General features: G+C 43.0%; 1 protein-coding gene across 1 annotated transcript; it reads left to right on the top strand.

Annotated features, from left to right (window-relative positions):
* Positions 1-3,350: 3,350 nt before the first annotated feature.
* On the top strand, positions 3,351-9,552 carry dld (deltaD). The gene is made up of 12 exons (XM_069658070.1): positions 3,351-3,404; positions 3,589-3,894; positions 4,615-4,675; positions 5,314-5,571; positions 7,033-7,093; positions 7,183-7,313; positions 7,421-7,590; positions 7,689-7,905; positions 8,011-8,184; positions 8,272-8,998; positions 9,115-9,346; positions 9,461-9,552. Exons 1-12 carry the CDS (start codon positions 3,351-3,353, stop codon positions 9,464-9,466), a joined length of 2,397 nt encoding a protein of 798 aa, XP_069514171.1. The 3' UTR covers positions 9,467-9,552.
* Positions 9,553-25,554: the final 16,002 nt, after the last annotated feature.

The following is a 25,554-nucleotide window of genomic DNA, read 5'->3' as shown; positions in this document are numbered from 1 at the left end:
CGCTTTGCTGCAGTAATCGGAAAATGTGTGCCACGTCATGGTGATGAATGACTGATGGTATATTGGCCTAATACAGGGAGGGAGAGAAAGCACCAGGGACCTCTGAAAGTCGGGATGAGTGTAAATAAAGGGCTTCAAGAGAGGGATTTTACGCCACGCCACATAGGAGCATTGTACGCTATTGAGGAGGGGGCTGAAATCAACTGGTTAAATGAAATGAGCAGCTCGGAGCAGCGTCCTATAGCTAAACACACACAGGCTACGGGTATGTGGAAGGACTGTGGCAGGCAGGGATAATAGTTTTAAAGCTTAAGGTTAAAGGCCCTTCAATCAGCCTGGAGGGGTGTAAAGAGCACATCATGGACAGGCAGCCACATTAGACAGAGGAGACACAGGCTCCTCATTTATCTGCACGCTGACCCACAGCGAGTTACAGCCCAGCAGGGTCAGCAAACTTACGCAATGATGGGACAACAGCAGCTCTGCAGGCAGAACTGGATCAGCACTGAGGGATATGAGAGACTGAAAGTTGTGGAGGGAGAATAGAGCAGCAGAGCAAAACATGATGCTGTGCAGAGAGCAGCTTGTAAATTAAGACACCCCCTCTTCCCCAAGGCTTGTGTGGGTGTGTGTGTGTACTCGTGTAAACTTTAGAAGACTTGAAGCTGCACTTGTTCTTACAGCTTTTTTATTATGCTTTTGCTCAGTTGTCTGATGACAGTTGCATTCGTCAAAACACGTACTTACTTACTTGTGCACAACAGAAACTAATTCATATTGCAGGCCAATGTTTTGTCTCCACAGTAGCTTTTTTTTTTTTTGCTTGGTTTACAAAGTTCAAAAATGTTGAAAATGTTAAAACATGTGAGATGTTGGAACATGAAGTTGGAGAAGAAGAACAAACTTCCGGTGTCTGCTGTCATTCTGACAAAACATGTCAACATTTTGACCATCTTAGTTTTGCACAATGTTAAAGGAACATGCAAGGACTTATTCATTGAGACAGACTTTGTTTTGTCGTATACATTGTCCATGGAGGGGGGCCATGTTACAGCCTTTTGCAGGTTAACTGATGTGTTTTGTACAAGATGATGTGTTGGAAGGTGCATCTTCAGTCAAATGCGTCAGGCAGAGAGGAGGCCCTCTCTGGATCCTTGTTTTAATATGAGAAGGTTGAGGTGATGACAAGTGTGACAGCAAATAAGCTAACCCGCCTCAGAGATAGATAGATAGATAGATAGATAGATAGATAGATAGATGATAGATAGATAGTTTACTTTACGTTTAACAACAACATTAATGGTAACACCTACTCCACAGCCAGAGAGCAGCTCATGACATCATCCTGCCAACAAGTGTGAATTCTTCCCACATTTTTCTGCGATAAACACAGATATGCAAATGAGACATGTTTGTGCCCATACTGCCCTATATAAAGTTTACTTTGCACTCTCTCCATGGTGGATACTCTGCATTGTTTTATCTGTTTTGTGTGCAGGAAATGTGATGTTTTATCATCACACATATTGTGATCACTGTTTATAAAAGCAGCCATGCTCTCTCTCTCTCTCTCTCTCTCTCTCTCTCTCTCTCTCTCTCTCTCTCTCTCTCTCTGGTGTTGCATTATTGTGGGAGAGCAGGTGCTGCTGCCCCAATTACCATACAGCTGAAAGCACAAAGAAAAAAAACTTTACTCCCTCTATGCCTCCCCTCCTCCTCGTCCTCCTCCCCCTCCTTCTCCTCACAAAGTCCCTTAATGACAGCCACGCGAGTGACACACCACCAGGTCTCTTTTTTTTTACTGCCTCTTCTAAAGAGCCAGTAAGGGAAGCCCAGAGGCATGCGCTGAATAAGGTGGAGGTGTGTTTTTTCCTGCAGCCAAGGTGCGCGTAATTGAGTGCGTCTCTGCGCACGTTATTTTCTCGGGGAGTATTTTACCTTCAAGCACATAAATGTAATGTGTGTCTATTTAAACATTTTCATAGCATAATGTAGAAGGTTAGATACAAACAAACAAACAGAATCCGGGAAGTGATCACCCTTAACATAGTTTGGGGTTTATGGGATATTTGGGTATACTGTCAATGTATGAGCCGAACGCTTGGCGTTAAACTGGGGGGAGTTAACTTGTATTAATATGATATTTCTTAAAGTGAAACAGCACGAGTTGATCGATCAAACACCCTGCGTGACATTTCCCCATTTACAACTAAACCAGTTGATCAGAAACCAACATTTAACGCGGTAAATTGCCAAAACAATACATGATTTTTGCGCACATGGAGCCGGACTTGGAGAGGTGTAAATGATGTAGGACGTATAATCTAGAAATAAAGATTAGGTAATAGCCACAGATCGACTTGTTTGGGGTGTGTGAACATGTGAACACCACGGCAGGGGTAACACCATAGGAATGTGGCAGAGCAGATGGCGGTTGTAGCGCAGTTTGGGGCGGCTGGCTGCCGGCTGGACATGCAGCCAGAGACCGGGCCAGCCAAGGCTTTATACCAAAGCCCCCCAAAATATGAAGAAGCAATGGTCGGACTGGCTGCTGCGATTCTAAACCACTTGATGCTGCGATGTGGAGGATTTCGTGCAGAGGTTAAAGAATTTGTCGGAATGTAAATGGGCCCTGTGTGTTGTGGAGGAGGGAGGCATCAGGGGAAGCAAGGGGTTGTTGCACATTTAACAGCTCACTAGCCATTTGGTCTGTCCCTTTGAGAGAAAGAGAGCAGAGGGGGTGTGAGGGGGGGGCGGGTTTAGAAAAGTTGTGTGCAACCCCCCCCCCTCTCTTTCTTTGTGATGGCCCCGGGGCGGACTTGTGGTGGTGGTGGAGGGAGGGGAAGAAGAGGAGCAGAGGGGCTCATTTGCATCTTATTACCCTTCGCCTGCTGGCCCGGTATAAAACCCTGAGCAGGGCAGGACACCCATCAGACATACGCACTGTTAAACCAAGAGAGCGCGAGAGAGACGGAGACTTATAGGATCAGAATATCATTATCAATCAAGTGGGAAAATAAACAAGGCCGTCACGAGCTGCTTCAACCATTGATTGGAATTAACTCTCGTGTTTTTCCACCGAGGATTTCATTCACGCTTCTCCAGGGGGATCCATCTGCTGAGGATTACTTTACACTGTAAAACTTTTTTTTCTTTCTTGTCTCGTGCCTCGTATGGGAGAATAGAGAGGCAGAACGGAAAAGTTTCTCTTCACCTTCCCTCGTGCGCGTCAGCTCTTCACCTTGACTGTGACATACCGGAACGCTTTTGAAAACTTTCTCCATGAGTGTTTGAGCTGGGCTACACGGACCTGTGGAGCTTTCACTGCTTGTTGAAGGGCTGTCAACACAATGGGACGCCTATGTCTGCTCCTGGTTGTCAGCCTCTCCCTGCTCACCTGCCAGGTAGGTTCAATCATAGCGCAGAATAATGTTAAAGGGGATTGAAACGCAAGCTGCGTGCGTTTGCGCACTTTGTGGTTGTAAAAACATTTATATGGAATATGCTCATTTTCCCAAAGACATCATGAAGTCACCTGTGTCAAACACACTGTGCTGATAAGTGTGTGTGTTCTTGTGTTTATTATAGGTTTTTTGCTCCGGAATGTTTGAGCTGAAGCTGCAGGAGTTTCTCAATAAGAAAGGGGTTGCGGGGAACGCAAACTGCTGCCCCGGAGGCTCCGCTAACCCGCAGGGGCAACACCAGCAGTGTGAGTGCAAGACTTTCTTTCGGGTGTGTCTGAAGCACTACCAGGCCAACGTCTCCCCCGAGCCCCCCTGCACCTACGGCGGGGCTGTGACTCCCGTGCTCGGCTCCAACTCCTTCCAGGTGCCGGAGACCAACGCAGACAGCTTCACCAACCCCATCCGCTTCCCCTTCGGCTTCACATGGCCGGTAAGTGTTTATTTTCTGACAAATGTTATTTATAATACTCTCTATTCCCCAAACGACTTTAAAAGAAACTTCCTGTAATATAATAGTTAAATATTAACTTTGCATGCATGTAATTTTTTACTTTATTGCGATATTTCTATCTTGTGGTATATTTTATGATAGATATTTTTAACTTGTAAGCATGGGCACACTGTAAAGTTATTGTAGTCTTATTCCATAGGGACATATTAGCTTTGAAGAGTGCAAAACGCAACAGATGCTCCCAAACTCCACACTTGTGGGGGTCTTTGTCAGCAGTGTGTGAGAGGGGCTATTGTAGTATTTCTCTGCTCTTTGGTGGGATAAAACGGGGAGGAGAGGAGGGAGGGAGGGTGTGTGTGTGTGTGTGTGTGTGTGTGTGTGGAGGGGGGAGGCAGTGTTTTCACCAAACGCTCCTCTCCTCCGACCAGCCGTGGTGGGAAATTTAACATCCTCAGAGTTGGCACATCATTGGCAGCGCAGCGTGAAATTCCGCCTCGTTTGGTTTTACGGCGGTGTCAGAGTGTGATAGTAGCAGGGGTGTGAAAAGGGAGCAGGTAGTAGCCCTTATTAGGCCCCTAATCAACACGGGAATTAGGCTGTGAAGTTTATTGGGAGGCCTCCTAATGGCCCTCTGCTGCTGTGCGGAGGGAGGGAGGCCTGCAGGCCGAGCAGCTGTTGACTCTCTCTGTCTCTCCTCAGGGGACGTTTTCACTGATCATTGAAGCCCTGCACACTGACTCCCTGGACGACCTGACAACAGGTGGGTGACAGCCACAGAAGGCAGCAGTGTAACTCAAAGACAGGCCAGAAGGCTAATAGTGGCCTCTCAGGAGCATGTTTTTCACTTAGTGCCAAACAGGTCCCTTTCAGTTTAATGTTTAAAGTTGTTCTCCTTTAAAGCTTCATTCTGACACTCACTTATCCCCACATATAGAGCTTTCTTTCTATTCTATATAATGTCAGTGTCATAATGATATTCTGAAAACTAAAGGCATACACCCTGTAGATTTGATGATAAATACATTTGTGCAAAACTTCTGCACAGCTGGAGGTTTATTTAACATCACATAGAGGAAATGGCCACCCAAAGTTTTTAAGATCTGCCCCTGTAGTGGGGTAATTTCTGTTATCTTTATAACCCTGCTCTTATCACTGACTGCACTAATGATGCTTAAGTGTCTGTGTTAGAGATAAGGACACACACCTGGCAGTCACCAGGTGTATCCTGTGATCTGTCTCTTAAAGGAGAGTGCACAATTCACACCTTAAAATCATTCAGGCAGCAGCATTCTTCACTGTCTTGGAGCCATAAAAAGTTATTTCACCTTCCATAATAATGCCATGCTTTTTAAATTCCATCATTACACTGACAGTAACACCACTCATTGACTTTTACAGACAACCCTGAGCGCCTCATCAGCAGGATCACCACTCAGCGTCACCTTACTGTTGGAGAGGAGTGGTCCAAGGACATGCAGACGGGCGGCAGGACAGAGCTGCGTTACTCATACCGCTTCCTGTGTGACGAGCATTACTACGGCGACGGCTGCTCTGTCTTCTGTCGGCCTCGAGACGACGCCTTTGGGCACTTCACCTGCGGCGAGCGTGGAGAGATCATATGCAACTCTGGCTGGAAGGGACAGTACTGCACTGAACGTGAGTGTGTTTGCTTATTAATCCAATACCATCATTCAGGCTGTGTGGTGTGACATGAGGAAGGGCCATAAAGGTCATCATGAGCAGTTTATCTCAGCTGTATTGCTGTACTTAATATATAAATCCAAAGACAGCTGCTTGTGGAAAAGATAAGCTGAAGAAACCCTGCAGTCATTGGTAATAGGTGGTAATGTTTACATACATAGACCATGAGTAATAATATCACATGCTTTACAGTAGTACAAGCTTAGAGAGGAATCAGAATCAACTTAAAAATACCATTAAACTGTCAAGACTAAGGGGCTAACTAACATAGAAGAGGCAGAACACTTCTGAAAAGTTTATAACTTACTTTTCATAGTTCATTGCTTGCCTGTCTTTATTGTTCAGGGACTGTTTTCCACCTCCTAATGCAGGGCCCGTGTGCAACAGGCGTCAGTTAGTTATCCCATAGCACCAGAGGCCTCCATTCTAATGAGCCGCAGTGGCTCCTCAGTAATTCACACGCCGCGTGCCTTCCATTAGACCACTGGGGCCTCATCGCCCCCAAACCTCCTCCCCGATTGGCCAAGTGGGGGTCCTGTATTGTTGCGGCTCGGGCTGGTGATTGGCCGAGCGGGGTTGTGTATTGTTGTGGAGGGGGCAGCTGCTCGGTGAGAGGAGACAATGGAGCAGCTGTCTGGTGGTTAGCTCCACACAGACCAGCTGGCCCCGGGGGGAGGAGGAGGGGAGCGAGGAGAGAGACGGGAGGAGTGGAGGAGGGAAAAGGGAGAATGTAGAAGAGAGGAGAGGAGGAAGAGAAGACAGGGGATAGGGTGATGGAAGAGGAGAGGAGGATCTGAAGTAGGAGGGGAGAGGGGGGAGAGGAGGAGAGGGGCCAAGGGTGAGAAAAGGGACTTCTGACCCACAGTCAAGGGGAGAAAGGAGGCTTTGTGTGTGATGCTTTTGTGTTGGAGAGCAACCATGTTAAAGGAGAGTTTGTTGGCTGGTTCCCCTGTTTGGTGACTCCCTTCAGGCTGTAAAAGCTGAAAATTTTCAGCAACTTTTGCAGCCTTGAAGAAACCAACACATTTCAGCCACTGGTCAGAAATGACCTGATGACCCTGATGACACTCAAGATGTTATCTTTTCCAGCTAAGTTTGGTCCACAATGTCTCGCACCATGAATAAGGAGGGACGGGCCTCTCTCTTGTTAAACAGCTTCTATGACAGAGACTAGAAAGGGAGAATGAAAGAGACTGTGGACAGACAGGCGGACAGGTGGGCAGGTAAACAAATTGGAAAGACAGGCAGGCCACCAGACAGTCTGAAAGGCAGGCAAACAGATAAGAAGGTCGGGGCACCAACCAGACAGCCGTTTGAAAAGGCTTCTGTGAATGGGAGACTGATGGAGGGCAAACACATGTTTTCAACAGTGGATTTCCCATGATTCACCTGTCATTATTTGTTTCCTCCCTGCAGCAATCTGTCTTCCTGGCTGTGATGAAGAACATGGCTTCTGTGATAAACCTGGAGAGTGCAAGTAAGTTACGAAAACAATGAAAGTAATATGTTTCTGGATCTGAGTCATGTTTTGGTATGAACAGTTTTTAATGAATGTTGTGTTACCAGGTGTCGTGTGGGCTTCAGTGGACGTTACTGTGATGACTGTATCCGTTACCCCGGCTGCCTTCATGGTACCTGCCAGCAGCCCTGGCAATGCAACTGCCAGGAGGGATGGGGTGGGCTCTTCTGCAACCAGGGTGAGTTTACTGAGAGATTTATTATTTCTGTCAGACTCATTCACCCCTCATTGTTTCATATTTAAACTGTACTGTTTCTTAATGTTGTTTCTTTTTGATGTCTCCAGATCTGAACTACTGCACACATCATAAGCCCTGTTTAAATGGAGCCACCTGCACCAACACTGGCCAGGGCAGCTACACATGCTCTTGTCTGCCTGGATACACAGGAGCCAGCTGTGAGATCCAGGTCAACGAGTGCTCTGGAAACCCCTGTCGCAACGGAGGCAGCTGCAATGTGAGTATCCATCAACAGAAGTCACGTGATGATGAAAACAAGTACATTCAGTGCAACAAGCCAGTGTGTAACCATTGCTTACTTTGTTTCCAATACAGGACATCGATAACGGCTACAAGTGCACCTGCCCACCTGGTTTCTATGGCAACAACTGTGAGTTAAGTGCCAATACCTGTGCTGATGGACCTTGCTTCAATGGCGGGCGTTGCGCCGACAACCCTGAAGGCGGCTACTTCTGTCAGTGCCCGATGGGATATGCTGGCTTCAACTGCGAGAAGAAAATCGACCACTGCTCTTCCAACCCCTGTTTGAATGGTACGATGTCTTTACATACACCTGCAATTTACCAAACCTTAAATCTTGAATGAAAATATCTGGAGACTAATCCTCGGTATGTCTCAATCTCTTTTCAATTTGCAGATGCAGAATGTGTGGATCTTGTGAATTCGTACCTCTGTCAGTGTCCTGAGGGGTTTTCAGGTCAGAACTGCGAGGACAGTAGCAGCATCTCTGGATTCTGTCTGTCTTTCCCTTGTCAGAATGGTGGGACGTGTCAGGAGGGAGTGAACGGCTTCACATGTACTTGCCCTCCAGGTATGACAGCACTTAATAGATGTGTCTTGGTTTGATGCAGTTATGATTGGTTGTGTTCTAAACTCTAAACCTCTGCTTCGTCTGCAGGATATACTGGTGAAAACTGCAGCTCCCCTGTCTCCCGCTGCCATCACAACCCCTGCCACAACGGAGCTACCTGTCATGAGCGTGGTGGTCGCTACGTGTGCGCCTGTGTGCCTGGCTACGGCGGTCACAACTGTCAGTTCCTCTTACCAGAGGTTCCCAGAGGTCAGCCAGTGGTGGATGGACCAGATCGCAGATATTCCCCAGACAGTGGAATCGGTGAAGAGGAGGACGATGACAACAGTGGATTCCCCTGGACAGCCGTGTGCGCTGGGGTCTTCCTCGTTCTTGTGATCCTCATCGGCTGCTCCGTGCTGGTGGTCTACATTCGCGTCAAACTGCAGGAGCGGCACAGTCACCACGGTGACAGTGTCCACAGTGACAGCCACGAGACCATGAACAACCTCACTACCACCAACAATTGTCTCCGCAGTGACAAGGAAATGGGCTCTCTGATGACAACATCAATTAAAAACACCAACAAGAAGGCTGATTTCCATTCGGACCTGGCTGGGTCACTGGGTGGTCTGAGTGGAATCAGCGGACTCAACGGATCAGAGAAGAACGGCTTTAAGACTCGCTACCCCAGTGTGGAGTACAACCTGGTCCATGAACTGCGGCCTGAGGAGCTGCCGCTGTGTAAAGAAGAGGGGCATGATGAGCCAGAGGTCAAATGTGAGATGCTCGATGAATCTGACTCAGAGGAAGGATACAGGAAGAGACAAAACAGGTACATGGCATCAAAATATATACTTACATGTATGTCGTATGGTTCATGCCTTGAACTCAGCTTCCTTATGATGTGTTGCGTGAATTCTGAATTTTGTGTTCTTCTTCGCCCCACAGTGATGCATCAGAAAAGAAACAAGTAGAAGAGTCACCAAGCTGCAGCGAAGCAAAATATCAGTCATCCAGCGAGTTGAACTATCATGCAACAAGTGATCTTAAATACCAATCAACCAGTGATGTTGAATACCACAGTCCCAGTGACACCAGGTACAACTGTACCACCGACACCAAATACCAGTCCGTCTATGTCATGTCGGACCAGAAAGATGAATGTATCATCGCAACAGAGGTGAGTACACAAAGAGGAATTATCTGCCTGGCACTTAAAGGGAATAATTGTAACTTCTTTTGAGCACTTGTGTAAAACAAACCTAACACTGACTTTCTTATCCCTGTATTACAGGTATGATACCAGTCCAGACCAGATCAAATAGGACCAGATTCTTCTGGTTGATGGCGGTCCACTCAAACCAGCCCTGAGCAGTAGAGCTCACCTTGTCTCCAGGAGGTTTTACTCCTGCTGTTTGCTGCTGTTCCCTGGATTTACCGGAGGACTTGAGCCAAGATGTTACTGAGCCAGCGCAAAGTCAGTACTCACTTGGCAAGGACTTAGTACTACAGTAGTACTACGGGTGAATACTGGACAATTTTGACCCTCGATGGATCAAGGTCTTATGCTGACTCTGTCCTACTGATGAAGTACCAGAAGACAGTGCGAGCACTAGTACAAACTTTGTACAGAAACAGTGCTGAATGAGTACTGCGGTCACACGGTGGAACTGTTGCATTAGTGGAAATATTCCCCCTCGTACCAGGATGAACTCCTCTCTCCTGATAAACTCTGGAGTATTAACTTGGATGTTGACCGATGATATTGTAGTACCATAGAGTACTGATTGAATGAACATTGTAGTACCGTTGGTGTACTGAGAACTTTTAAAGTACTGTTGTAGTACTGTTATGTGCTGTGGTTTAATAATGCAGTGTAAAAGCTGTCGTGGATATTGGACAGTTCATGTTCTGTGCAGTGCTGCAGAGTCAAGGATGAAGTACTAGCATCAGTAGAAGTCCCTGCACATCATTAGTACTGCAGCTGCTGCTGTTGTATTGGTAAGATTTGATAGTTGATTGGGACGTAACTTAATGTAAAGTTATAACAATGGGAATGCTACATTAGCTGTACATCTTTATCTCTGCAGCATTGACAGCAACAGTGTTGCTGAGCTGGTTCTCAGCAGGAAACAGAGAACTGAAGACTCCAGTAGTGACTGCAGATCGATCCAACATGGATCCTGTTGGGCCATACTGGCCCCCTGACCCCTGAAGGTTGTGATACACAGGGCAATGTTTTGTGCAGGACAACTTTGGAAACACAACAGTCAACATGTGAGAACAAACAAAGGGACCCAAAACTTTGTAACAAATTAGAAAAATTAACAGTGTACAGAATTTTTCACCAGTTTAGTGACAAAATTATCTTTTACAAAAGTACAAAATTCTCCAAACTCTGATGATGCCGTTGTGTTTCCAAGTAGGCCAAGTTATTAAAGACTAGTCTTAACTGCCAAGACCTCATTGCACTATGGAGGTGTGTGTGTTTATGCGTGTATGAGTGAGTGTGTACAGACGAGGTGATGCCTGTGTGTGGTGTCAAATGTATGCACTGCCCACTCCCACTCCCATCACTCCCAGTCTTCCACTATTGGCCAATCGAAGGACACCATCGCCCTGCCTGCCGTTGGTTTGGATCATTTGTTGTTATTTTATTTGTTATCTAAAGAAAGATGTATTCTTTTAATTTAATTATGTAATTATTTGTGTTCCATTCTGTTGTGATCTTTTGTTAAACCTGTTTTAATTTAAGTTGGATTGTTTTTATTTGGCAGATAATGTATGTATGTAAGTATGTATGTATGCATGTATGTGTTAGGCACTTGAGACCCCTGTGACTGTGTTGTATTTAAGAGAAAAGTCGTGTGTACAGAGCCTGTCATTTTTATTACTGGAAAACAGCGCAATATTTTTCCAAAATAAAAGAGCAATGAAATATAGTACATCTGCTGTTGATTGAGTTTATACTTCTGTGTTGTTTACATGGACAAATGTAATTATTTCAACACCGCTAGATCCACTTCCTGTTATGTGTTGCGAAGAAAGACAGACATAAATGTTCATTTTGAGTGTGCAAAACTAATATTAGGCAATTTTCAGGAGAGTAGCAGGAGAAAAAGATGAAAAACACTCACATATACATACGTTTGTGCAGTTCCCCTAAGGGTAAATCAAACAAATTCAAGCTGAGGGATTTGTTGTAGCTAAGTGATGGTGTTTTGGTATTTAAATGCGTGTGTGTGTGTGTGTGTGTGTGTGTGTGTGTTCGTCTGACGCAGCAGAAGACTGTCTCCTTGTGGAACCACTAAATGAGACAAAGACACACCCCATAATCATAGACCGCTTAGCTAGCCTCCTCTGAGGCCAGAGCCATCTCTTTGTGTGTAAGTATTTGTGTGTGCGTAAGAGTATTTTTAGATGTGTGTATGTGTTTGAGAGAGTAAGAGAGACAGAGAGAGAGAATGTGAGCATGTACAGATGAGCATGGCAGCGTATGTGTATTTATATAACAATGTCTTGATGTGTTTGTGAATGAAGGCCTTTTTCCTTTTCTATTAGCTGAGTATCAATGCTTGTGTGCGTGTCTTTGTGTGTGTGATCTTGTTTTAAGCAGAGGGGTATTTATAGCTGGAGGGAGAAACCACCAGTCTGGATTTAGTCCCAGCTCCCCCGGCCTGGCTACTGTGTGTGTGTGTGTGTGTGTGTGTGTGTGTGTGTGTGTGTGTGTGTGTGTGTGTGTGTTAGAGACCACTGGGAGTGTAGAAGTAGTCATCAAAGAAACTCATCTGTTTGACAGTCTCATATAAACACACGCACACAAGATGGTTAAATTGGTTGATAGATGATCAGAAGTTAAGAGAGCACAAAGTGTATTAAGTGTTGACATGGAGCACAGACACAGACAGACATATAAAAACCCAGATACTGGGCTTGCTGAACAAAGTTTTAGTCATAAAATGAGGGAAAACAGAAATGGAAAAGTCCATTTATTAATTTATATATTGATTCAGAGTCAGTGTAAGTGTTTCCTCCACATCCCAGCAGACTTTTCAGACTCACATATCGGAGCAGTGACCTGCCGGCTGGTTGTAGACACGGGGACCGCATGCCCTTCCAAAGACTGCGACTGTGACTGCTCAAAAAGTATTTGCTTGTATTACACAAGCGGCAGGCAGTTGTTAGCACATACCATGCTAAGCTTTTTAACTTAACTTTTTTTCGATGCCACAATAGCTTTTCGCTGAGTTGGAAAATCACAGGAGACAGGCTTAAAGCTGGTCCTTTGTTGTTGTTAGGCTGTCCTCCGGCCCCGAACAGTCGCACACACTCACATCCTCCCCTCTCTGCATCTCTCTGGTGTCAATAGTCAGACAAAGACCTGGTCACTGGCTGCCATATGCTGCCCCACTGCACAGAGAGATCAGCACTCTTTGAACTTCTGAGGGAGAAATCCAAACTTCTTCATGGTCAAATATACTTTAAGTAGAGGCATATATGAGATCAGGCATAATTCACATGGACTTGTTTTTTTTAATTTTAGTCACTTTCTGTCGTCTTTGTTGGCTCTTAGATATTTAAGATGTAGCATTGACCATATTCACACTGTTGCCATTTTCCTTTGACATAAGGCTCAGGACGGGAGGTTTAAATGCTGTAATAATGTTGTAGGCTATTGCTATGTCAGATTGTAAGTCGTATCAGTGGAGGGAATCTGACACATTTCAGCTTCTAGATTGAGCAGGAACAAAAAAGAATGAACAGTTACAATCTGGGCCAAATTTAAGTTAAAACAACAGATAACCACACTGTCAGACAACAGCTAATGTTAGCTTTCACAATTCTCCCAGCGAATATTACAGTTAGCCAAGAGAAAGAGGAATGCTAACATTACCTTTTGAAAGTCTTATTATACACTGAGAAATGTATTAAGACTTTGCTATCTAAAAACAACATATTTGATAACCAATAGCTACAGTCAGACAACAGTTAATGTTAGCATTCAGCCACCTCCTAGCTAACGTTACCATAAGCTAAGAGGGAGCGGAATACTAACATTACAGAGATGGAAAGGCATAAACTTAACTTTTTAATAACAATTCTATATGATAACTCATTTGCTACCATAAGACAACAGCTAATGTTAGCATTCAGCAACCTGTAATATAACCAATAGCTAGAGGGAGCTGAATGCTAACATTACACTGTAATAGTTTTATATGATACGATTGAAAAGGCATAAACTTAACTTTGTAATAACAATATATTTGATAACTCATTTGCTACCATAAGCTTACAACAGCTGATGTAAGCATTCAGCCATCTCCTAGCTAATATTCCCGTTAGCTAAGAAGGAGCTAAATGCTAAGATAACTTTTTGAAAGCATTAAATTATATGATAGGAAAGGGATTAACAGACTTTACTTTGTGAAAGCAACATAGGCTATTTGATAACCAATAGCTACAGTCACACAACAGCTAATGTTAGCATTCAGCCACCTCCTAGCTAATATTACCATAAGCTAAGAGGGAGCTGAATACTAACATTACATTGATGGAAAGGCATAAACTTAACTTTCCAAAAACAACATATTTGATAGCTCATTTGCTACCATAAGACAACAGCTTATGTTAGCATTCAGCAACTTGTAATACAACCAATAGCTAGAGGGAGCTGAATGCTAACTGTAATAGTTTTATATGATATGATTGAAAAGGCATAAACTTAACTTTGTAAAAACAATATATTTGATAACTAATTTGCTACCATAAGCTAACAACAGCTAATGTAAGCATTCAGCTACCTCCTAGCTAATATTCCCGCTAGCTAAGAAGGAGCTAAATGCTAAGATTACTTTTTGAAAGCATTAAATGATATGATAGAAAGGACATTAAAAGACTGTAATTTGTAAAAGCAACTTATTTAATAACCATTAGCTACCATCAGACAACAACTATGTTCAGCATTCAACCATATCCTTGCTAACAATAGGCTACTCTTGGGTAGGAATTTATACCTTCTATCATATTGTACAACATTATCCAAAAGTAATGCTAGCATTTAGCCGATTCCTAGCTAACTAATATTTGTTGGGAAGTGGTTGAATGCTAACGTTAGCTCTTGTCTGATAACCAATGGGTTATTAAATATGTTGTTTTAACTAGAAATATTCCCCAATTTCCCGTCCAGTTTTAAGTTGTTTTCAATTGCTTATCATTCAGAAATAGTGAAATTGCAACAATTGTAAGGTACAACCTAAAGAAAATACAAAAAGTATGTGAGTCGGATAATATATTGTCTTTTTGCTCTCCCTTTCTCTCTCTCTATACACACACTCTCCCACACACACTTTTTCTTCTGACAGGGAGTAGGCAGGACCGTAGCTAATCCAGAGAACAGGCTGTTTAAGTGTGTCTCTGCTATAATCTGATTAATCTGTCCATTCATACGCTCCTCTCCTCTCCTCTCACAGATCTGTTTGAATGTATATGTGTGTGTGTCCGTGTGTTTGTGTGTGTAAGCATGCATGTCAGTGTCCGTTGGTCTGTGAGTGTGAGAGAGAGAAAGAGAGATTGCTGGGAAGAGGGTGACAAGAGGGTAAAGAAAAGAGCTCACACTTGGCCACTGACCCTCCTATTGTCCACACACTGGTCACCTGTCATGCACACACACACACACACACACACACACACACACACACACACACACGCACACACATAGGCAGTATAATTTTCTGAAAGCAGTTGAAACTGAGGCACCCTTGTGTCCTATAGGAGGTGAAGGTCCTATCCATGGACCTCAATATCAACGGTTAGAGTCCAGCTGGGGACCTTTAGGGCCCCGTGTCCCCCATCTCTCTCCCACACCCATTTCCTGTTAGTTTTCTAGCAAAGGCAAAAAGGAACAATGAAACCTTATTCAGTTGTTGATTATTGTAAGTATTATTAGTTGTCCTTCCTCAGTGAAGAGGACAGAAGCATGCTATGTTTGTATCTAAACTAACCTTAACACTTATGTGCTAAGAACTCCCTCTCCAAGCAGACCTCAAAGTCAAGTTTACAGATTTTTGGATTAGAAAAGGATTAAAGTTGTATTTAATAAAATCCTGTCATTTTTGTTGTTATTCAGTTACTCATACATGTAACAGCCATAGCAGATGGCTGTCTACCAATGAGTCTGTTTTTCTTTGCATCTATTGCGAAGTGCTTGTTCATTGGTGGATCAATGTTGGGTCTCTCGAAATAATATAACAATGAGTACGGTCTAGACCTGCTCTTTTTGTAAAGGTCGTGAGATAACTTTTGTTGTGATGGCAATTACAGACTGATTGATTGATTGATGGGAAAATGCGTACAGACAGGGCTCAAATGATTTAACTCTGTATAAAAGAAAATCATGTCACATGTATCAGTAGCCATAGTATTCACACATTTATTGTGCTAAAATTATATCGTTTTATCCTGGGTTTTTTGTTGTTATATTGTGGGAAACCTGATTCTGAACATGTAGATTTGCACCTCTGTTTCAGACTGATTGATGTGTTTTTTTTATTGTCGTGTTGTGTTATTAGGATCCCTGTTAGTTTGTTGCCTTGGCAACAAGTATTTTTCCTCTGGGACTATATAAAAAATTAGAAAACATCAACAATTTCCTAACACTTTAAGCAGCAAACAATAGAATCAAAATTACTTTTATTGCAACAAACAAGAACAATAATAATGACCTCAGTTCATCTTCGTGTTCCTGACTGATGTGTCCTTTTTACTGACTGAATTTAAACTCAGCACTACCACTAAATACTTAAAATAACTGCATAAAATCTTTTCTAAAAGTAATTTATGAATTTCTAAAATGTACATTTCCTTTTTTCTCTTCATGTCATCACCTTTTTTTTTTTGCTTATTTAGAGTTTTATTGTCCCGACAGAAGAAGCAGCATCCTCACAGAGTCTCGCTGACTTCTCTCCTCTCTGTCTTTTATTATCGCTTCATCTTGTCACCAGGACAAATCCCCACACACGCAGCATCACTGGTGATTTTTCGTGGCTAAATCTTGTGGGAAAACAGAGATTTCTCTCTCAGCCATGCTCCATTGTTGAGTTTGAACAAACGGAGTGACCACAGCAGCCCGAGTCACACAATGACAGACAGCTTATTCAGCTACTTCATCTGTCGCTGCTCCCCAGGGACCACGCTCTGATCTTTTCCCAGAGCTCCATCTCTCTCTTTCACCAGCTCTCTCTCTCCCCCTCTCTCTTCCTCTTTCTCTGATTGTGTCTCTCTTCTGACTCTGTTAATATCTGCACATCACTCCATTAAACTGCCTTTTTTTCCTGTCTAATGTGGATGTATTTTCTTTATTGAAATCATAGTTTCGTGGATGTAGTTGGAAGTCAAAGCAGGTAAAACAGAAGACGTTCCTTGTTGTCTTTCCGTAGAAGTTAGAGCTCTGTTTTTGTTGTTATTTTGTTTATTGTCATTTGTCCCTGGGGGTTAAAAGACAAAGTCATTCCTTCAGAGACACCAGCTCCCATCAGCGCCTTCTGGTCATTACTGGTGCATCGTGGGAACAGCTTGGCGAGGACAATGATTGGCTAGAACAATGAAGCTGGGGGCAACACAAAGGACACGCCCACTGCATGATGGGAAAGAGCAGCGGAGGAAGCAGATGTTGCCACAGAGGAGACACAGGAGGGGAGAGAGAGAGAGAGAGAGAGAGAGGGAGCAGATGTCGCTCTATCTCCCTAACTCTCTCTGATGCTTGTATTCAGCTCTTTAGCAGCAGGTAAGAAGAGACAACAGATCACCTGCTACTGAGAGCGAGATGCTGCTGCTTTGTTCAGCAGCAGGCTCCTTGGACTCGGGTCTCCTCATCTTCTCCCCAACTTTCTGAACACATGACTTCCCGATTAAATGTTACGTCATGTGAAAAAAAAAAACACAAAGGCACTTTGTGGCAGTATTACAAAGAGATGACAAATTAAAGGCACAGTGTGATTAAAGGAGAGGAGGAACATGATAATAAGTGATGTTGATGTTTCATTAAAGGGTGCCAGAGCTCACTGAACAGTTTGATGAGAATGATATAGATGGGAATCACATGCTATGGCCTTAACAGTGATGAGAAGTGTAACCAGCTGAGCACATGTGGGAGGGTTTAAAGTGTCTTTTTAAGTCTAGTTTGTCACTCATCTGTATGAATGATGTATCTGCATATTACAGACCTTGGCTGAAGCTATTTGAAGCATACATTACTGTGTGTATAAACCATCATATGGACATCAGTTAATGTCTCTTGAGCAGGTTTTACATTCACATATTTGGTAACCTTATAATTGGTGTTTATGTAATAGATTTATGTGTGCTGGAGCACTTGTAGACAGCGTATAGTTTCAGTATAGAAGTAATAGTATTATAAACTATACCAACTTCTGCTTCTACTTTTGCATGATGCTTGTCTTGGTAAAGGGAGATTATCTTAGCACCACATCTCAGGTATCTGAACATAAATCTGACATGAGAGTGGCATCTATTGGGGCGGCTGTGGCTCAGAGTCGGTCGTCTCTCAATCGGAAGATTGGGGGTTCAATCCCTGACTGCTACAGTCACATGTCGAAGTGTCCTTGGGCAAGACACTGAACTCCATATTGCTCACGAGGACATAGCGATCAGGTATGAATGTGCATAGATACTGATAGGAGATTGGCACTTAGGCCTTTATAAAGCCATCACAGCTAGCAGGGAACGTTCCCATAACATTGGCTAACATTACCTACAAGTTCTAATTACGTTTGGAAGAAAACGTTTAATGTAATCTTCAAAGAACGTTTTAAGGATGTTTATCAATTTGAATAATGTTCAGACTGACCCGCAAAGAGACTGGATGCAACTGCCAAAAGAATCCCCCGACATCTGATCGTAGACGTTCTAAAACTGGGCCGTTCACATCAAAGCAACACAATGCAAGGCACACAGCTGACTCCATAGCAACGACACACTGACAAACCCCACTACATACTCCCACAGTTAATACTATAATGTTAGTATTAGGCCTAGGTTACTGACTAGTCAGACTAGATGACTGAATAATAATGAATGTTATCATTATAAGAAGAAATGGATGACAGTGACATGCTCGCAATGTTAGCTGTAACATTGATTAATAAACGTTGAAGACAGAGTGTTTGGTGCCTACGCCTATTTATGCTGTTTCCTGATTGGCTGAAGTGAAATAGGTCATTCAGTTCTAAAACTGCATTTGGAGATATATTATATCTAAATCGGACCTTTTTTTCTTCCGGTAAAACTAAATTTCAGGCGTGCTTACGAAAGTTAGCACCAAACAATTTCAACCAATCAATCTGCACAAGCACCAAGAGCACTCGGTCAGTTAGCTGTCTTCTGCGCTGTGGAGAACGTCTGTCTACGCCCACTCCTCAACGATCAAATCAAATCCCTCTAATGATATGTCCCGCCGTCCCGTTTCACTCGGAAATACGTCACGATACGGAAGCTAGATACTCTCGAAATGTCGTTTCAGCCAGACTTTAACTCTAACATTCTGAAGATATTTTCAGGATGTCATTGAGGTCTGGGATGTCAGAACGCCTTTTATAAAACATCTGCTAAATGTTACATATAAACAAAGGTAGAACATGCTTACTGCAACATTCTGGGGATCTTTTCAGGATGTTAGTACTGCCTGAACTATCAGAACATGATTTATAAAACGTTCCTGAAATTCTATTTGAACATTATCACTGCAACTTTCTGAAAATGTTTTCAGAGAACGAAGAGAACTTCCCACTCAAAACATTACCAGAACATCGCACGTAACATTCTCAGAATGTTCGTAGAACAAAAAAATGTCCAGCTGGGATGTCTCAGTGATGGCATTACAGCACCCCAACCATGAGAAAGAAAGCCGGGCTTCAAATCAGCCCGCTGTTAAACAGAATAATGAATTCTTATGAGTCCTATCTCTTCTTCTGTCCTTCATCCATGTCCCCCCTTATTTTTCCAACGTATACAATTGTACAATTATTTTTTTAAAGTGCTGTTTTCATCTCTTTTTGTCTTTAACAATGACCTGCTTGTAAGATCTCACCTCCACGCACTCTTGTACTGTGTTAGTTGAAGAGTGTAAAGACTGGGATGGACTGTAGACAGAAGTTGTAACAGAGGGAGTCATCCAGAATTGGGCCACTAAATTTAATCAGTCAATCATTTTTTATTTATATGGCACCAAATCAGAACCAAAGCTATCTCAGGACACTTTACCGAAAGAGCAGGTCTACCCCTTACTCTTTGTTGTATTATTTAGAGACCTAACATGAATCCAGCATGAGCAGTACCAGAAAAGGCAACAACTGTTCTGCAGATTACCAGTAAAATATGTCACAGCAAATGTCACTGCACATAGCACGTGAGGTTTTTAATTTACATGGCTTCAGAGTTCATATTCAGAACTAATTTGTTCTCCAAAATATGAAGGTCATTTGGTTTAACTTTTCTGTTTGGCCTTTAAACACGACTCAGCTTAACACAAGGTAGCCTGTTCACAGGAATACACTGTTCTCTTCAATGAGTTCATTCATGGCGGCTACACAAATTAGACTACAAATTCACACAATACTTGCTGCACATTCATTTCATGAAGATAAAAAGAGGAGGACAGCTGATGGGAACAAGTCTCCTTGTGTCCCCTGATGGAGCCAAGAGGGAGCAGCCGTCACTTCAAGTAAAAAAGAGATTGAGACGTCACTGAGTCGCCATATTTTAGTAGACAACACTTTAGGTCTCCAGGTCTGATCCTCTGAGACGAGAGGTGTGGCTGACGGCTACTAAAGTGTGCTCTGAGATGTTTCTGTGATTAGATCCCGTGTGTGTGTGTGTATGCTCTTTGTTTTCATCTGCGTGGCGTGTATGTGTGGGAATGGACCCTGGTCTGACTTGTTGATTAATGGCCAGTGTGTGTATGTGTGAAAACGCTCCCGGTCCTGTTTCCATGCTAATGAGGAGCAGCAGATGGGAGAGAGGAGGCCGGACCAACAATGAACAAACACACCAGCGGCTGTACAACCTAAAAAACCCTACACACACTCCTGTAGGGTGTGTTTCCTCACATACAAGTACTCTTTTACTTAGACTGCTCCTTTTGTTGGTTGGAGCTTAAAATACAGTCAGCTCTGTCCTGGGAATGATGGGAACATATCGGGATATGTTGACAGCAAGCAGGAATGGAAAATAAAGTTATTAGTTTATTTGTTGGTATAAATCTTTTTTGTCTCACAGCCTTTGTAGATTAATCAATGTTCTGCCTGTGCCTGTGCCAGCACAATTTGTTCCATTCAATAAAAAACAGGTTCTGTTCCTGTTTGGTTGTACGGTTTTCTTTCTTCTACGTGCAGCATGAAACAATAGTTTGGCTCAACCAAAGGCATGTTTTGGGTTGTAGTTTAGTTATTTGTACATGTGAATGAAAGAAAGTACAGCATGTATGAGGAGGCTCGGGGGGTCTGCTGACATCACAGGGTCCTCTATGTAAGTATGTATCTTTGTTGGCACTTATTCGGCATCTTATATAATAACCTTTCAGGGATGGACAGTAATGAATAAACGTACTTAAAGTACTTAAAGGTATAAAAAGTAGGATGTTAATATAATATAATATAAATCATCACTTATGGGCCTCTATGTGTGTTGGTGAGTGTGTGCAGACCCTTGTGAGACCCTTCCCTCTGCATCTATTCTGTTGTTTTGCTTTGCACGGGACGTTTTCAGGAGGGGCGCTGTTCAATGCATGCCAATGCAAATGCCAATCACAGCATAAAGGTGAGTGTGGGAGTGGTTCAAATGAGCAACTGGGCCCAATTCAGACCGGCAAACATGGCAGTAGAGCGATGCAAAGTTGGCCTTCTTTCTGCTGGACAGGTAGGTGCTTCAAACTGGGTAGGACAAGCTAACCGGCGGTTAGCATGCTAGCGCAAAGGTAACCGTGATGCTGTCGATGTTAGCTCGGCCTACCTTTAAGTACATTTTTGAGGGCAAACTTATTACATTGGATATATCGTGCTTTTACTCCACTACATTTCTATGAATGTCCTCGTTACTCGCTACTTCTGCTCTGAAGTCGGCTGATGAATTTTCTTTTTCTTGTAGCTCTGCGTGTGGTTTGTCTACATGGTCTTGCTGTACTCGCACGTCTCCATGGTTGAACGTAGAGCAAACGCAGAGCAAACGTCACTTAGATCAAGCAGTTCATTTAGTGGTGGCAATGATGGCTACATTTTCCCTGGTCATCAGGCATTTTTGGTTGTTCCTGTTGTCATTCCTATTATTTTGGAGCTGCAAATCTAGAAATCTGTAGCATGTGAGTTTAAAAATGTAAATAATGTTTTCTAAATAAACAACACAGCAGTATGTACACCCTGCACTCATGCATTGTGAAAATACGTTTTGCCATTTTTTTAATACTGAATACTATTTTTAAAAGCAAGTACTCCTTTGACCAGGAGTATCTGTACTTTGACTCAAGTGATGCCCTTGTATGGCAGAGAGAGATCATAGACCAGAACAGGGATTCACAGATAGGGCCAAACCAAATGCAGTATTCTGACAGCAAAAATTATATTATTTAACCAGAGAGAGGATTTTATCCGTCTGATGCCTGCAGAGAAATAAACTGAGCTTAAGATCCCCAACCCAAAGAGGAGCGTCAGTCAGACACAATCTTTTATAATGAAACTTCAGTGTTTTTAGCCGTTTACTTTCCAGATCCATTGTTTTGGATTATAGGAGACCTCTGTGGAGACTTTGTGCTGAAACTGCTTTAGCCACTGTTTTTTATCACCGGTTTATATTGCACAGATGTAGATCAGACAAACACACATGGGACAAATTCACTGTTGACTTCTCCAACAGCCTTTTAAGATTAATCAATGTCTTGTGAAAAGGCACACTGTGCAGGCCTTGCCTTGATAAAAACCGGGTCATTTCCCTGTTTAGTTGTATGAATTTTGTTCCTGTACGTGTAACAGGAAACAATAGTTTGGCTCAGTGTCGTGTTCATACGGTGTTTCTGCATCGTTTGGTTTTACGGGATGTTTAAATATTTAGTTTAAAACACAATATGGTCTTATCACATTTCCAATTATTCATGCATTTGTTAGAAATGTGGTATAACAAGGATAATTATTATGCTTACAACACAGGCAATACAATTACATTAAATTAAATTGACATGTAATTAACAGGATGCTAAGCTACATTTGAGAAAGCTTCCTTTCCTCTCTGTTTTGTCCTCGTCCTCCTGATCCCTAAAGATGACAGTGAGGCAGAGTGAGTATGTCTCTGTACAGTATGTCAGCTATAGATTCAAGTCTGAATATTGTTGGCTCTTATTATCAAGGCCAGAAACTAAAGAACAGCAGAGGAAAGTATTTATCCATCACGGTAATTCAGACGTGAGGTACCAAAAAAGACTTCAATGTGTGTGTGTGTGTGTGTGTGTGTGTGTGTGTGTGTGTGTGTGTGTGTGTGTGTGTGTGTGTGTGTGTGTGTGTAGAGGGAAAAAGAGGAAAGACAAGGCGGGGGATACATTGCAGAGATGACATAAAGACAGAAAGAAAACAGACAAAATAGAGCAGAGAAATTAGGGAAAATGTTGCACTTTGGGCAGAGAAAATATTGGCACTAGTGTTTATTTTAATACAGTTTTATTATTTAATATTTAAAGGGACAAGTATGAAGCAAGTAAACCGATGCAACACACTACAGCATTTCTAGCCTTAGCTAATTTGCAATGCCCGTCCCTAGAGGGGCCTTTTTCACTGCTACCTCTTTCTGCCTATTTGTTCGCTTGTTTTGTTCTGTTGTCTGTTCATTATTTACTCTGTAAAGTGGCATTGGGTCCCTTGAAAGGTGCTATATAAGTCTAAGTTATTATTTTTATTATGACCACCTCCCTAATATTGTGTAGGTCCCCCTTTTGCCGCCAAGACAGCCCTGACCCGTCGAGGCATGGACTCCACTGGACCTCTGAAGGTGTGCTGAGGTATCTGGCACCAAGACGTTAGCAGCAGATCCTTTAAGTCCTGTAAGTTGCGAGGTGGGGCCTCCATGGATCATACTTGTTTGTCCAGCACATCCCACAGATGCTCGATTGGATTGAGATCTGAGGAATTTGGAGGCCAAGTCAACACCTTGAACTCGTCATGTTCCTCAAACCAGTGTGGCAGGGCACATTATCCTGCTGAAAGAGGCCACTGCCATTAGGGAATACCGTTTCCATGAAGTGGTGTACTTGGTCTGCAACAATGTTTAGGTAGGTGGTACGTGTCAAAATAACATCCACATGAATGGCAGGACTAAAGGTTTCCCAGCAGAACATTACCCAAAGCATCACACTGCCTCCGCCGGCTCCACTGCTTCCCATAGTGCATCCTGGTGCCATGTCTTCACCAGGTGAGCACACGCACCAGGTCGTCCACATGATGTAAAAGAAAATGTGACTCAACAGACCAGGCCACCTTCTTCCATTGCTCCGTGGTCCAGCTCCGAAGCGCACAAGCTCATTGTAGGCCCTTCGGTGGTGGACAGTGATCAGCATGGGCACCCTGACCAGTCTGCGGCTACGCAGCCCCATACACAATAAACTGCGATGCACTGTGTGTTCTGACACCTTTCTATCAGAACCAACATTAACTTTTTCAGCCACAGGGGCCAGCCTTCGCTCCCCATGCGCATCAGTGACATTGTAGAGAGATAATCAATGTTATTCACTCAACCTGTCAGTGGTCATAACGTTATAGCTGATTGTTGTATATTCTTTTATCTGTTTATAGTTTCTATGGATTTATTTTGGCTGTTTTTGCCTTTTAGCTGTGTGTGTTTTGTGTGTGTGTGTGTGTGTGTGTGTGTGTGTGTGTGTGTGTGTCACTTTCAGCATTGTGTGGTGGTCCAACCTACTAGACAAATATAAACACTTCCCCCTGCCAGGCCTGATGATACTGCCACTGATTAGAAACATGACTCTGTGTGTTTGTTTATGTGTTTTTAACACTACAGGAAAACAGGCCTGTTTCCTACCAACAAAGACCTTTTTATTTTACAATCTTTTTTCTTCTTTACCGATCTTCACTAATTGTCTTTATTTACGTCCCATTTTTGTTTTTTTAGTGTTGTTATTATTCTCCTTTCAAACCAGACTAAGGCCAATCTGTCAATCTGTCTGACCCAATTACCTGTGAAACATCAGGCTGTGCTACATGGGGGGTAAAATAACAGAGATGTTAAAGTGTTCAAGTTAATGATACTTGACTTGACTAAAGGCATGATGACTCAGATGACTTGCGTGTGTTGATAAGTTTGAATGTTAGCTGTTAAATATGAAATGATAAAATTCAATGTTGTCAAGTTTCTGTCTAACTATCAAGTATATGTATGCAGCTCTAATTGGGAATCATGAATGGACGACTCAAAAAGCTCCCGGACTGTGATTGTCATGATTGGATGACTGGCTGTCAGTCAAACTCCTCACTATGGCAAAACGCAACATCAAAGCCCCCAAAGAGAAGCCTCGTCAGTCGTACTCGTTACTACTCATTACGGTCTCAGAGCAGACCATCATCATGGCTGCGTCTGTGCCAAGATGATACAGATACAATTCATTGTCACACTTTTTAAACAGGTTATATAAATTGGCCAATAATATCATTATTAGACGAGCTGCTAACACCTTGTCTTTTCTCTTTATAAAGACTGGATACTACAGGTAAGAGTGCTATATGTTGGGTGGAAAGTAACTTGACTCGGGACTTGACTTGCCTTAACTAAGGACTCGACTGGACTCGACTGGACTTGACTTGCCCAAGAAAAAAGGACTTGAGACTTACTTGGGACTTGAGCAAAGATGACTTGGTGAAACACTGTAAAATAGTGAATGTTTTAATCCACTGCAAAAAGTCCAAGTCAGCTTAAACTGTCTCCATATTAATCTGCAAAACAGCAGAAGTAAAAGCCTTGTTATGAATGGCTGGTCTACAAGACAAACATGTTTAAGTTACAAGAGAGGAAAACACACTAATGACCCTGAGTCATAGGAAAATCACACACACATACACACACACACACATACAAAGCTATAAGTCAAACCAGTCTGCGGCACAGTCATTAAATGCATGTATTGTGTGAGTGTCTGATAGAGAGACTCCTGAGGAATGCTCTTAGTGCTGTTGTAATAGCAGCGAACAGGAAACGGATTCCCAGAGACAGGAAGTAACTTCATGGAGAGAGGAAGTGTTTGCCAGCATCCGCCCTCTGTCTGCTGATGGGGAAGGAAGGGCGAGAGGGGGGGAAGTGAGGGGTAGAGGGAAAGAAATAGAGAGT

This window comes from Semicossyphus pulcher, unplaced genomic scaffold (genome assembly GCF_022749685.1).
Source record: "Semicossyphus pulcher isolate SPU_LCO1_2020_fin unplaced genomic scaffold, fSemPul1.0.p SCAF_1, whole genome shotgun sequence".
NCBI classification, from domain to species: domain Eukaryota; kingdom Metazoa; phylum Chordata; class Actinopteri; order Labriformes; family Labridae; genus Semicossyphus; species Semicossyphus pulcher.
This window is presented reverse-complemented; position numbering and strand designations above follow the sequence as displayed.

Bases quoted from the DNA above. Each gene is read 5' to 3' on its own strand.
- dld (XM_069658070.1), top strand. From the start codon at position 3,351: ATGGGACGCCTATGTCTGCTCCTGGTTGTCAGCCTCTCCCTGCTCACC. The intron at 4,676-5,313 runs GTGGGTGACAGC...TGACTTTTACAG, and splicing joins CCTGGACGACCTGACAACAG to ACAACCCTGAGCGCCTCATC. The intron at 8,999-9,114 runs GTACATGGCATC...TTCGCCCCACAG, and splicing joins TACAGGAAGAGACAAAACAG to TGATGCATCAGAAAAGAAAC.